This window comes from Ambystoma mexicanum, chromosome 4p (genome assembly GCF_040938575.1).
Source record: "Ambystoma mexicanum isolate Mex_15411 chromosome 4p, UKY_AmexF1_1, whole genome shotgun sequence".
NCBI classification, from domain to species: Eukaryota; Metazoa; Chordata; class Amphibia; order Caudata; family Ambystomatidae; genus Ambystoma; species Ambystoma mexicanum.
In genome coordinates this window covers 856,948,066-856,963,032 of record NC_090927.1, presented here as the reverse complement: position 1 = coordinate 856,963,032, position 14,967 = coordinate 856,948,066, and the positions used below count along the sequence as shown (strand labels likewise).

Below are 14,967 nucleotides of genomic sequence, written 5' to 3'. Positions count from 1 at the left end.
TCCTACTGACTGACCCCACCACTAACAATAACGTAAATTAGCCCAGAGAAGGGTTTTTACACCCCACTACCCCTTTCTGTCTTGGACTCTCTGGTGTGTGGCCACCACCCAATTGTGTTTCAGGTCCTCTCCTTTTGGTTCAGGCCTCAGCCTGCTTGTGTGGTTCAAACAAGTCCAGTATCTTTCCTAGTTTTCTAGAAAAAGGGGACTCCTGACCCCTTCACCAATGTTGTGCTCAATTCAAAAAGTTCAGTTATTAATTGCAGCACTTGTATTTGTAGAGCGGTCAATTGCGTGCTACAACAGGGTTTTTTTCCCTGCGTGGATTGGTTCAATGTGTAATATCCCTGCAAAAATATCGCCATATTTTTGCGCCAATATTAAGCCATGGAACCTGCGGGGGACACCCCTGCAACCTCCTATACCAATAACCCCATAAATTATCTCCACTAATAATATCGCCTATGGCCTTACCCCATGACCATATATATGGCGAGATTATAGGTGGGGATAATATTACCTGATAGCCGTGGATTCTATCTTTTGTTCATGCCTCTTGGGTGTTCCATTCTCTATTAGTTTCTCAGCCTGGCTGGGCTATTTGTTCCATCAGATCATCTGCATCTTATGGGCTCTCTGTTTGAGGTTCACCCCCTCTAGGATTGTTTTGTCTCTTTTGTATTTCTGTTAGCCCAGCGTGGGCCCTTTGGCGTTTCAACTTGTATCTCAGCTCTCCGTGGGTCACTTAGTATCTCAGCCCTAGCTTGCCTAGTCGGTGCTTCAGACCATCTGACTATCTTATGTTTCTATTAGCCCGGTGTAGGCTCTCTGGTTCTCTGTCTGTCTCAGATCTTCATTATTCTCACCCCTTTGTGGGATGCTGGGTCTCTCAGTCCTGCATGTGCTGTCTGGCTTCACTGGCCGTATTGGTTGTGTATTGTCCTCAGCCCCCAATGTGTCTCCAAGCCCTGCGTCTACTGTCTGCTTCACTGGCCCTATGTGTTCTCACCCCCTCGCGCAGTGCTTCAGTGCTTTACCACCGTACTCCCTCTCCTCCAGGTCGGCCATGTTACTCGTCGGGGGAGGCAACTGCTCTGGAGCCGCACTTCCATTGATGTCGGCTCTCTCGTGGGGAGCTCTCTGCTTGGCATCATTTCTCCTGGATGCCGGGGAGCCATGTCTGCAGCTGTTCAGCTTCCCACTTCAGGAGACCTTGGCTCCTCTTGGCTCATCACCTTCTTGTACTCCGCAGCATTCCGCTGGCTCTGGAATTCCTCTGCCCACCACATAACCAACGTGGTCCTGCCTCCAGGATCGATTTGCTCAGCGTTACCGCATAGGCTTCTGCTGCGCGTGGGCACCCTCAGCCTGACTCCTGCCTCGCAGGTATGGTTCTCAGCCCTTTTACATTCTTGGACACGATTGATTCTGCATTGCTGGAATCTAAACCAACAGAGTGGGGTCAGCCACCAAGCCATTCACTGTTAAATGCCCTGGCACATTATCTAGTTCAGTCCCCAAATAGCCAAAATATAGTGTGTATTCTTATTTCAAGGGTGATGCCAGACTCTTTACCTAGGGATTGCTTGTTTCCTATGGTGGGGTGGTCACCCTCAAAGAGATTCCACTTGCACAGTCCCCTAGGGGTGTTAAGCAGAGCAGGCTCACCTCCATAGTCACAAAGAGGTGACTCTCTTGGGGAGAAGGAACACATTCCCTGGATTTGTCACAGTTCCCTGCCGCAGACTCTAGTATGTTATGAGCTGTTGTTCTTGTCTCTCTAAAGCCAGACACAAACTGCTTATTGGGTAGACCGAAGCAGTCATTTGCAAAAACCTAATTCGCCGTGCATAATATGCCTTTGGGGCCTTCTAATATTGCATTTGCTTTGGCCTGCATTACATGGTGGAGTAAACCCACAGGTTAGCATTCATGGTCAGATGCCATGACAGTATATGGTGGTTTACCCTGAGCCAGAGAAGCTAGAAATAGAGCCCATTGTGCTGGTGGTTTGGTGCTGAGACAAAACGTTTGTCAGAAACTGCCAGAATCTCACGTCCACATTTTTTGCTAACTGAGTGAACATTTTGGGGAATTTTGCTAAATCTTTCATCTTTCCATTCATCCGTTTTGGATAGGAAGCCGTGAGCATGTTTGTGAGGACACTGGTTTTCGCTGGTAGAGCATATGATAGCTGCAGCTCGATGAACCCCATGTTGTCGATTATCCTTTTGTGGTACACTGTTAGCAATGAGGGTGCTTCCTCCCTGTCCTCCTAATCCGTTATATCTCTGGTGTCCTCTCCGATGGACTGGTCCCCATGGCTCTTGTCCCCCATGAAAGAGGACATGGTGGAAGCAGTAGTATTGGTGTCAAAGTTGGAGGTGAATGGTTGGTTGTCAATGGTAGTGGTTATTGGCTTGGTGGTCCGTGAACTGACCTGTTTGTGAAGAGCCTGGGGAACCATTTACAGGATCATGAGCAAATGAGCACGTTCATCTTTAAATCCTGGTGTGTTCACTTGGAGGGGGGGAGGGGGGTGGTAGACCAGTATGATACTAATACAACTGTTTTTGTTGGGGGTGAGTTTAAGATGGATGATTTCACACCCCTCACAACTGCTAGGGCATTCAAAAAAGTGTAGGTTTTTTTCTGGTGATAATGGCCACCCCACCTCCCTTGCCACTTAGCCTGTTCTTTTGTTATAAGTTATATACGTCTGGTACTGCTAGATCTATTTTGGGGCCACTAGCATCAATAAGCCATGGCATTTTGGACATTTTGATGGGTTCGCCCTCCAACATATTATCCATGGATTTGTTATCCAAGTGCTCTGTGATTATGTTTTTGGTGTTGTTTCCCGTGACTGTGATTCCATGTATATCATTGCCATAGTTGGGCTGTGCTTGGTCATATACGGAATCAATTTTTTCCTGGTTACGTATTTGCCCTTTTACTGGTGTATGATGCGTAGGCTTTTCTGGCGGTAAGTCAGCAGGAGGTATAGTGGGGCTAGCGAGTGTGGATTCCTGGCCAATACTTAATGTTAATGAAGTTTGGTCTGTGTCTTTTATATCAGGATGTGCATTGCTGCTTACCTCTGGGGGTTTAGTGGGGGGTGTGAGTGTCTAGGTCACAGAATTTTAGAGTGAGGTTCCTATTAACAACGGCTTACCACGCTGCTTTTTGTGCTGCTAGTAGTAGGTTGTGGACGGGATGTATTGCCATGATGAATGCAGATAAGTGAATGTATGTCTTATCACAGAGGAACTTATATTTTCATGTGTCAGCAGTTGTGAAGCAAGGCAGTTGAAAGGTATTGGGGAGCGCTTGCAGCGCTAATCCCATGGATAGGTGATCTGTGCAATTGGAAGATGACATTTGATGAAGGGGGCTCCCCCCGTCAGTGCAGTAGTGTTTTTTGTTAGAAATTTGAAGTTGAGAATAGAAGAAGGGGTTTTGTTTAGGGGAAAAGTTATACTTCAATATTGTTTATGGTTGGTTTTATTTTATTCTATGGTCTGCAATCGCATATATCAAAATAGAGGTGAAACCACAATGGTGTCGAGGCACATTGGGTGGTGGGCAACGGGACAAACCCACGTCAGCATGGACATGCCAGCTCCTGATCATTACCCTGAATGTACTGTGTCTTAACTCACCTATCAGACAGAAGTCTATTACCCAAAGACTAACCGCTTCAGATGCCGCAATAATATTTATCCAAGAAATCCACTTACTCAAAAGGGACAAAATAAGATTAACACGTATTTGTATTTTATTTCTAAAGGTGCTTAACGCCTAAGTGCTTCACAAAAACAAAGCATAACTTTATACAGGGTGCGAAAATGTAAACATCAAATGAACAGATCAGTCAGAGAGGAGGTAAGATTTAAGTCTGATTTTGAAAAGTCAAGAAAGAGTAGGGGAATTCCAATACTTAGATGCTAGCAAAGTAGAGGATTGGAAATGAGAAGGGGCAACGAGAGACTAGAGATATGTGGGTGGAGAAAGAAAGTGACGATTCAAAAATGACGCCTAAATTACTGGCAAATGTGGAAATAGGCAAAGTGGAAATGGAAAAGGAGATTGCGAGAGGAGAGAGTGGAGGAGGAATAATATTTGTGGGAAAGAAGCACACCTCTGTTTTAGAGGGATTAAGGTGGATGTAGTGAGGGGACATCCAAGTTTGTATTGCAAGGAGACTGGCAGTCCAAGAGAAATGTATTGCATCAGTAAAGGTAGTAAAAGACAGAAAGGTTCGAGAATCATCAGTGTAAATATTATGGTAGAACCCAAATGAGGAACTAACAGACCCTGGGGGAGAGGTATAGAGACAAAAGAGGAGAGGACCAAGGACTAAGCCTGGTGCAACACAGTGAGAAAGGTAGGGGAATAGTGGCCGGGCCATGAAACGGAGACGGTGCAGCCTGAGTGATGGGAGTGAAATCAGCAGAGAACAGTCCCAAAAACCAAGATCAGCAGGGGATTAAATTAAGAAGGAATGGCTAACTGTATCAAAAGCAACTAACCCATGTAGCAGAACAAGAAGGGAAGAGTTTAGAAATGTGTGAAGAGAGGAGTGAAATAGGGCGTCCCCCAATAATTACTTGGTAGCCAATGGTTCCAAAAAGAAGAGAGTCGCCATTTTGATCCGGAGAGGGGTCCCCCGCCAGGATAACAACGTCCTGAGAAGCATTAAAGGAAGATGCATATTTATCAAGGCTAGGTTGAGAGACCATAAGGTTACTCTGGCCTCAATGTACTCCACAAATTAAGCCCAGGGTGCCTTCCTGGCGGCCTTCTCCTGGGTATTGGTGGTGTTTGTAAGATTTCAATTGTGTGGTGGATCCCACAATGGATAAATCACTGCCTCCAACAAATCTTGATAAGCTAAATTTTCAGGTGAGGACAACATTATTACAGGATTTTTCCATGATAGAAACCTGACCGTTCTTATGATATATTTTATTTGTATCACTGTCATACACAAGTGTTTCAGAGCACGACAAGGCAAGGGAGGGGGGAACAAGGGAGGACAAAACAACATTCTTGCTAGGCCCAGTGACACTGAGAACACGCAAGTGCAGGGGAGAGTGAAGGGGGAAAGTGCATGGGAGAGGGGAGAGTGGAAAGTGCTGGGCAAGGGATAAAAACAACTGGTAGTGCAGCCACCAGGGTGGCAAGTGCATGGTTTAAAGCGCAGACAAGGGGTGTCTGATAAGTAGGGCTGTACCGGATAGCATATTTAGTATTCGCCCAAACACCAAATAGTTTGTCAACTATTTGGCCGAAGCCGAATATGAAGCCGAATAGTTGCTTTATTTAATAAATCATGTTCCAAACTTCAAAAAACACACTTATTAAAAAAACTAATAAAGCACCATTTTAAATGCATTCTATACTTTTATTTCTCTTCATTGTAATTAATGTAGCATCTTAGTATAAAAGCCAGAAATGAAGCATATTTAACCAAAATGAAGGGACCAAATGTACAGAAGATTGTTGCATATTCAGTGCCAGTTAAAATATGAGGGTTCACAAATGCAAAAGAACTGCCTTTGTGAATCAGACGCATTGCATTCTCTATCCAGTTGCAAAGTCGATGTGGTCGAGTTTCCAAACTTCTTGCAGCTCACATAGGAATGTATAAAATGGTTCATGTCGGCTGATATAGGACACAAGTCAAGAGGAAATCTGAAATGTGTGAACTCCATCTCACAACTATTCACCCCACCCAAACAAATGCTGCTCACTTTTCACTTATCCTAGCCACTCTTTCTCGCCAATACACAAACATATGCAACTTAAAATTTAATGATAAAATAAAAAAATCATAAAAAAATAAAAGGGGGCTCTATGACGTACACCATGGGAAGTGACATGACAGGAAGTGAAAGTATCTATGCACATTTCTTTCAGTTTGTTTTTTCCAACTGAAAAAAGTGCACATTGCATATAAAAATTTGCCAAAAGAAAAGATGTTCCTGATTTGTTGCAGGCCAAGTATTAAAGAAAGCACCTTTTTTGTATAAGAATCTGTAACAAAACATGCCCTAAAGAGCAGATTACAATATAAGATATTTTTCATCTGTGTGATAGCAATTTGTCTGGTCTAATTCTATTCAGTTTTGCAAACTGAAGTCTATATTTCCCTTTCTGAGTTCATGTTGCATTGTATTCAAATGAGAATGTCAAAGTATTCGGCAAGAGCCGAATAGCAAGAAACTATTCGGCCGGAGCCGAATAGCTTTTTTTCAGCTGGAATTCAGCTGAATACTTACTCGAAGCCGAAGTTCGGTACACCCCTACTGATAAGTGCATGTAAGGGGACTGTCGGGTTACAGATACAGACCCAAGTGAAAGGGTTGCCAGGAGGCAGTGCGGGTATGTAGCTGGGGGCGCAGGGACCTGGGCCCGCCGTCGGAGGGTACCAGGTGCACAGTGCCAAAGGAGACAGATCAGCAGGGTAGATAAAGAGAGAAGGCAGAAGCAAAGAGCAAGGTCTTGAGGTGCTTCCCGAACCGGAGATGGTTTTCCTCACGTTTCTGAGTGGCAGGAAGGCTATTCTAGTGGGAGACCCAAGCCGAGGAAAGAGATCTACCTTCAGCTCGCTGCTTGGAGAAGCAACTGACCCTGAGGGAGTTGGAGGTGGAGGAGCGAAGAGCTTGAGTGGGAAGGTATCTACGGAGGGAGAGTTGAAGGTATTTTGGACCCAAGCCCCAGAAAGCCTTGTGGACAATACAAAGGGTCTTGAATGTAATCATTGCAGCCACTGGGAGCCAATCAAGTGATTTCAGGGCTGTAGAGATACGATCCCAGGGTTTGAAGCCAAGGACAAGACTTACAGTCCTGTTCTGTGTGAGTTGCAGAGGGCGGAGAGTAGAACCATGCAGATTTAGAAAGAGGCTGTTGCAGTAGTCCTGGGTAGAGAGAACCAGAGCTCTAGAGACAGTTAGCTTCTGGGGGAAGGAGAGGAAAGGAAGAATACTTCTGAGGAGGTGTAGTTGGTTGTTTGACTTCTTAGCCACCTCAGAGATGTGAGGAGAAAAGGAGAGTGTGGAGTCAAAGATGACACTGAGGTTCTTAGCCTCACAGGTGGGAGCAGGAAGAGGGCCAAGGGAGGCTGGCCAGAGGCTGACAGGAAAAGAGGGTGCAGGTGTGCCGCTGAGGAGAATCTGTTATACTGGCATTAAGAGACATCATTGGCTGCACACCACTCCTGGATAGCAGACAGACAGTCCGAGATGAGAGATGCAGAAGAGATGGCAGAGAGAAGCCTGAAAACGAGCACAGTGTCATCCGCATAGCACTGAAAGTTGACGCAGAGAGCGGCAATGTGGTGGGCAAGAGTTGCCAGGTGTTGGTTGAACAGCCTGGGAGAGAGGTTAGACCCCTGAGGAGCACCACAGGTAGAGTGAGATAGAGGAAAGGAAGGACCCAAGTTGGACCTGGGAGGGTTGATCAGAGAGGAAAGAGGTCAGCCAGGCCAGGGCCTGATCAGTGATACCCAGGTTATCACGGAGATGGTTGGGCAGGATGGGCAGTGCATAGCACTGAAAGTTGACGCATAGGGCAGCAATGTGGGGGGCAAGGGGTGCCAGGTGTTGGTTGAACAGCCCAGGAGAGAGGTTAGACCCCTGAAGAACACCACAGGTAGAGTGAGATGTAGGAAAGGAAGGACCCAAGTTGGACCTGGGAGGGTTGATTAGAGAGGAAAGAGGTCAGCTAGGCCAGGGCCTGATCAGTGATACTCAGGTTATCACAGAGATGGTTGGGCAGGATGGCATGGTTGACTGTGTCAAAGGCAGACGAGAGATCGAGTAGGATGAGGACCGAAGGGATGTTAGAGTCAAGGTTGCATAGCAGGTCTTCACAGATGTTCAGGAGAGCAGTTTCTGTGCTTCTGGCACCTCTAAAGCCAGACTGATGCTCATGGAGGCAACCAATAGAATCGGTGTGAAGATTAAGCTGGGAGATGGCCAGCTTTTCCATGAGCTTGCCCAGGAAAGGGGTGATGGAGATCGAGCGATAGTTAGCCGGGCATGAGGGGTCAGCTTTGGGTTTCTTGAGAAGAGGTTGCACAAGACAGTGCTTCAGAGGAGAGGGGAAGGAGAGGTTGCAGAAGTCGGTCAGAGGAGGAGCAAGGGTGTCATGTCAATGTGGTTATTGATGCTTTTTGACAAATAGGGAAGAACCTGTTTTTTTTTTTTTTTTTAAACCAAGTTTATTTTTGGGTCGAAGGCATACAGGTAATTTCAACATAACATTTGCCATCAGTAATTATTTAGGTTCTGCGTTTTACTTGTGTTCATATCTTACAGTTCGTAAGAGTTTGCGTTGCCTTTAAGGATTTTCAGTTTTCAATCCCCCCCTCCCTTGCTCACCCCTTCCCTCCATCCCCCCTTCCCCCTATAAATCCCTCTCCCCCCAACTTTAATCACTATTTTACACTTTAGAGTTCAGTCTATTTAGGATCTTTTCCTGATGTTAGTGTCCCGACGTCTTTATGTCTGAAAGAATTCAGATGACATGCGTGTTCCGGAGTAGGCAGGGTTTGAAGACATGAGCCTCTCTGTCCCGCACATGTTCATGGAATGGGTTCCAGATAGTTAAGAATCTTAGATATTTTCCAGTACTGATAGCACATATCTTCTCCTTGGCCATTACTCCCCAGATCTTGATCCACCACCATGGTGAGATTGGCCCTCTTTGTTTTTCCATTTTTGTGCAAGGGTCATTCTTTCTGCTGATAATAGGGGAGTAATGAGCTTGGCTGTTGTTTCTGACATTGCATATTTACCTTCTATAGGGACTCCTAAGAGAATTGTTTTCGGTGATCTCGGTAGTTCAACCCCTGAAATGTCCTTTATGTGGCTTAGTATTTCCTTCCAATAGGTGACGGCTTTGGGGCATGTCCACCAGATATGGAATAGGTCTCCCTTCTCACCACAGTTCCTCCAGCAGTTTGGTGAGTATGCGGTTCGGGGACATATACCATCTGAGGCATAGTTTGTAAGTGGATTCCTTTATCGTGGTGCATCTGGAGGTGCCATGTGCACGTGCCCATATTTGGTTCCATTCCTCCTCTGTTAGTGGCTCTTGCATGTCTCTTTCCCAGTTGATTTTGTATGCGAGATTGTCGGTCGGCTAGTCGTTGGAGAGCAGTCTGTAAAGTCTGGTGACCCCCTTCGCCGTGTTGCCTTCCTGCAGCGACAGTTCTAGGCCTGATGGCATTCTCGTGCCTGCTCCCTTCACCGTTGGATGGGTTATCCAGCCTTATTTGTGCATATCTATAGCGCTCATTTTCTCCTATATTTAATTTCTGCTGACAGTCTGTGAAGTGTAATGTAGAGCCGTCTTTGTACATGTCTTTCAGGTACATAGTCTCAGCCGGGAAGAACCTGTTTTGATGAGACTTTCATACATCGGACTTGTCTAGAAACCTTGTCAGGGGAGAAAAGGGCGAAGAAAGAGAAAGCGACAGGGGGCGGCTGCAGGAGGATCAGAGTTAGCAGATAGAGAAGGGGGTGGAGGAGGAGAGGATGAGACGGTGGAAGCGAGATTATACATTCTACTGGGCAGCACACAAAAAGGTTCTCTAGGATGGACATGCTGTTGTTGTCCAATACCCTTATCACAAGGATCAAAGCCATCGAAATTCTGCCAAGAAATCTTTTGGATCATATTTTCCCAGTGCAAATGTTGCTAGTCCTGGCTTCCCCCCCCAACCCCCCCCCCGTCAGTATGTTACTTTGGCAACTGAATGACTACTGCGAGACATAGCAATAAAAACCCATATTAGAGAAACCCTAACTATTTTGCGGAAAATGACACCGAGAGCCTAGACCAACGCACAATATGGGAGGCGGGTAAATCGGTTCTCCAAGGAGAATTCTATCTCAAGAAAGGCATAACTTTTGCATTCTAATTTAACATGTTTAGGCAATGCTTTCTTTAAGAAATCATATTCTAAATCGGCATGGCCGGTCTTTGTTTAAAGAATCCCATCACTACAAAGCTGCCTTCAATGAGGCAATATTTATGCATGTTAGACCTCCTTCTCCCACTCCCTCAGTCCTTGGATTATGTGTACTATTTTTAAGCACTGTGAGCCATCGACCTAGCCACACAGTTAGGAAATTTTAACTTCCACATTAGTGGAAATAAATAGTCTGTTTCAATGGGCTAATACTATCGTACAATAGACGTTATTGCTGTAAACCATTGTATAGAGAATGGACTGATTATTTTTCAGTATGTTAAAAAGGATATGATTTGATAGCTCATTCCGTTCTTCAACTTCAAGTGTGTTTGCCAGAGAAAACATGGCTCCATCTTTGCAGTTGCAAGCTTTTTTCTTTAACAGTGTATTTCATCTCCTTTAATTTAACACAATATACAAGTTACTTTATTGGCATAACAAGTTAACGAGACATTTCCATAGTAAATACATAGGATACATAAAATGTTACAATCTGCTTCAGTAGTGATCATTTTGTTTTTTCTTTCTCTTTAGAAGAGTCCATAATGCTTTATGCCCTATGTCTCCTTTGGTGACACACATAGACATGTTTTCTCTTCTCTGTGCTAGTTCTGTTGGATGCCCGAGGATAATGCAGAGCTGGTCTTGTCCTGTTTTATTTGCAAAGACCTCCTTATTCTCCCAAAATGTAGGGAAGTAAGTGTACCGAATGTCTTAGTAGTCAGACGGCGCAGGAGAAATTGACGCAGTCTCTACTTCTGTCAAGCTCCAACATTGTAGAGGGTGGGGGCGAGCATGGGGTTGGGGAGCTCTTTGCCAATACTGGCCAGCCTGTGCCTGAAGGATGCGAGCAGCTGGGGCTTTGTGGCGATCCAGATTGGCTCTATTAACTCTGTCTGTCCCAATTGCAAAGGAAGTAAGGGACCAAGCCAGCACTTCGCATGTGGGGGCATATTTATCGTTTCATTGGCTCCGAATTTAAGCAAGTGTTGTAGTATTTGAAAGACCTTTCTCGGCAGTCATATTTCTTTTCGAAACCTGCTAAATAGTTGCATTTTAGAAAGGCCATAGTGTTCTTGTGAAGTGTTCGATTTGTTTTCTTTGTTTAAATATTCTTTTTTCTTTCTTTAAAGGTCGAGTAAACATTGTTGACCTTCAGCAGGTAATTATGATGGATTTATGTTTTGAAACAATAGATGCAAGCAAGGCAAGGGAAGCGAGCATTACACGCAAAAGTGCAAGCTGTGCATATGCCACCATAGATTGAGAAAAATCACGCTCAGCACCATTAAAACAACAAATGCAATATGCAAGGGCGCTAGCAAGGGTCCTAGCAGGGGTCCTAGCCAGTTTAGTAACAATTGCTTTCAAATACATCTGTAAGTAATTTTAGTATCTTCTGAATCGATTTTGTTAGATTATTGCAGTCAACTTAAAGTCAGAATTCTTAACAATGACTAACAAATTAGATTTCCAAGATTTTATTTTTACCCCATTCCATCTTGCCCATGTCGTGACTTGCCTTGTCCACAGATCCTACATGGCGGTTTCTCGGATCTGACCATGATAAACCAGCCCTTTTAGTGGTGGCTCTTAGGTGGCACTGTTAGTGCTGCCTGTAAGCTAAAACTATGGTCATGGGAAGTGAAGATAGAGAAACATGGCATTTGAGGATGGACACTGTGAGTGATTTTTTTACCCAACCATTGGCCACATATGGCCATGCTAGTTCCTATGGCCATTCCCAACTACTACTCTGCCCCTCCTCGCCCAAAACGCATCTGGCATCTCTTTGTGTTGGATCTGTGCTTTCTGAGCGATCTTCTGAAAGATAATCGCCAAAATACACCGATAAATATGTTAATGGGGCAAACAAATGTAATGTCTTAACCAAGTGTTTCTTTGGCCAATTTATTTAGAAGCAATGTGTGTGTCCTTGCTTATGTTACACACACTGAATTTCTATTACAAACAAGCATAGACAAAACCCGCAGTTTTGGCTCCTGTACAAACATTTGCTAAGCACTTCCATACAATTCCCAGCTACTAAAACCATGTGGCAGTTGTTGCCATCTTATGTGTTATTACAGAGTGCCTGGGAAATACTGATACCATGCCTACATGGCAGCTACACCTGCTTGCTTTTCCAATGCTTTTTTTGACATTGCCTAAACAAGAAACTACATGCATTTGACTTTTAAATAAAAACAACATTCGCATTAGAATTTGTCACGTGGGCATATGCACTAGGTTAAGGGTCTGCAACCTGTGGCTCTCTGGATGTTTTTGACTACTTCTTCCATGACCACTCACCATTGACTGCTGGCTAGAACTGGTAGGATTTGTAGTTCAAAACATCTGGCGATCCAAAGGTTGCAGACCCATGCACTTGGTGGACAAATGTTCTTGTTGCTTGTCGTGCACTTCTTGATAAATGTTGGTTTTACTGTGATTGTTTTTGTTTTGTTGCACTCCTCAGAGACCACCTCTGATTCCCAATAAACACGTTTGAAGATAGTGAACGCTCTAACTCGTGTGCATTGCTTTCAATGAGATTTTCAAATGGAATGTTTATCCAAACGTTTTTGGGGTATAAACTAGATTTTAGGCAAGGGAAATATGCACTAATTTTAAAACCTATTTTTTGTTTCTGAATTATTTAATGCATTGACACCGCCCTCACACATTATGAACCGACCCATATTCGCTTCCAGTTTATCACAGTTCCGCATTTTCCATCTGGCAAATTTCTCTAGATTCAGTGCCGGGGAGAATGATGGATTGTCTAGTAAAAGGTAACGGAACGGTTGTGATCCAATTAAATCATCAACATACCATTGTTTTGCCTTATTGTAATGGTGTACAGCGCACTACCACCCCACTTCTTATTAAACCATTTCATTAGCACCAGCCAGGGTGGACTGCCACCTTCATTTCACTCTGTACCAGTCTTATTGCATTCAAACCTTACAATGTCTTTTTCTATCCATTCATCTCACAAACGTGCACACTCAAACTACAGAACCACTAACACTCTTAAGCCAATGTCAACAGGACTCTCAAAAGCATCCATCAAGGTTCACCTTTCAGGAATATTCTGTTGCACAAAGGGCTGATGGCGTCGTCCTTCTTTTCCGATCCAACAGTAACATCTTCTTAAAAAGGATACCTACGTTCATTCCCACCTGGAGAATGGAATTGAGAAGAAAAAGGAAATGGACTTGGATTTTTCTTGCCAAACCGAGATGAGTCACCCGACTGATGAACCCCAGCCCGATCCCCGGATTAATGGTGGGGCAACAGAAAACAAACTGAGACTGAGAAGCGACTCCAGGGGAGCAGTAGACTCACATAACACCCCCCACAAACCCAATTGGAAGCAAATTTCACCACCACATGAAGAAAGCCATAAGGAAAACGAGCAGCATGAGCACCTGGCTGCTACCCTGCAAATGGATATTAAAAAGGGGGGAATAAAAGGGGGATTCTTATAACTTTGCACCTGTGTAACCCAATCCTTAGAAAGGAATTGCCCAGGTTGGCCCAAAGAACCAGGAAGAGAACAGTATTAAAGGGGAGTGAATGAGAAACCGAGTGCAATGTGTAGGTGTGAGGTCAGGAGATGTGGCGGTCGACTGAGGGACCAAGTGGAGAGTAGACAGTGGAGCAGTGGGCTGAAGAACTGGTGAGTTGGAGTAGAGTACAGGTGAGGTATTGGTTGTGAGAGAGAGTGGTAGCAGTTGTATATAGTGTAATGTGAGGCGGGTCATTACGAAAGAGTGAAGATCGAGGGAGAGAAAGTGTAGAGGGGAATTAGTGAGAGTGTATGGTAGGAGGGTGTGGTGAGTGAGCAAGGCGGTAGTGTGAGTAGTGGAGAGGGCGGGGTGAAGCAGGAGTGGGGTAATTGAAAGAGATAGGCAGAGCTAGTGTGATAAGATTAGGGCACAGAGGTGTTTGGATATTCCAGAGAGGACCAAGGTTCACCCTACGCATTCACCATTCAGAGCACCCAGGGCCCAACAAACCCTCCCGCGGCATACAGATGGAGGACTCAGCCAAGGGCAAGTTAGAACTGTCCTTTATTTTCCATAACGGACAGGAAACATACAGGAAAAAACTGAATTCTCCAGCAATCGCAGCTCCTGAGCCTGTGTCGGGGGCTTTTATGGCACATCGCAAATCGGGGCTCTTCCCCAAAAACCTAAGAGCATGCACGATTATGTGGTTGGGGTGGTATTACCTATAGCTGGCACATATTGATGTTATTTGACTGGGCCTTCCATGTCAGGTGGGTGTGCCTGAACCTTCCCCCGAAACAATCTATTACATTGTTGCAGGATTACCATTGCGTGTTTCCTGATTGACTGGAGCTGATTTCCCGAGGTCTGGGACCCAGCTCTGTTCTCACCTCTCCATGCACCTTATCAAGGTGATGACAAAGACTATGTGTTCCCATTGTTGCCATCAGTATTACCACTTTGCCTTTAGAGAGTGCCTGCAGGTTGCAACTTTGTAAAACAACATATGTATAATTTCATTTCTGCTTCGCTAGGAGCTGCTCCTCTTCCCACGACAAGTAAATGGCCATTATTCAACTCGGCTGCACGACGTGGGTGAAGGCCACAAAATTGAGCTATCTGGGCTGCAATTAGTGGGGATTTATTCTGCTGTTTTGCAGGTGTCTCCTTGTCTCTGAGCTTAGGAATGTGCTGCTCATCTCTGACCTTGGCTGCAAGCCTTGGCTTGTTGCGTCGTGCAGCCTGGTTCTGCTTTTGTTCGCCTCTCATCCTGAGGCCTGTGGCTTCATGTAATTCTACTATAGTTATGATATAATTGCTATATGACTATGTTGTGCTATTCTTCTTATAGGTTAGTAGTATTTAGGCTCTTCCAGGTTCCTTATACAACCCTGTAGCTCTGTATGATTAGTTGCAATAAGCTGCTGGAAACTTAGTCTGCATCTCTTGCTTTCTTGCATTTCT

The 14,967-nt window shown here is 44.8% G+C and overlaps 1 protein-coding gene across 2 annotated transcripts in view; it reads left to right on the top strand.

Moving 5' to 3' along the window:
* Window positions 1-14,967, top strand: part of UFL1 (UFM1 specific ligase 1) — a 1,228,658-nt gene that overhangs the window by 117,995 nt on the left and 1,095,696 nt on the right. Inside the window, exon 3 of one of the 2 annotated variants that reach the window (XM_069606422.1) lies at window positions 11,119-11,147. The exons of the other annotated variant lie outside the window; for it this stretch is intronic. Coding sequence (XP_069462523.1) covers window positions 11,119-11,147 — 29 coding nt within the window. The remainder of the gene's footprint in view (window positions 1-11,118; window positions 11,148-14,967) is intronic. 2 annotated transcript variants of the gene reach the window in all.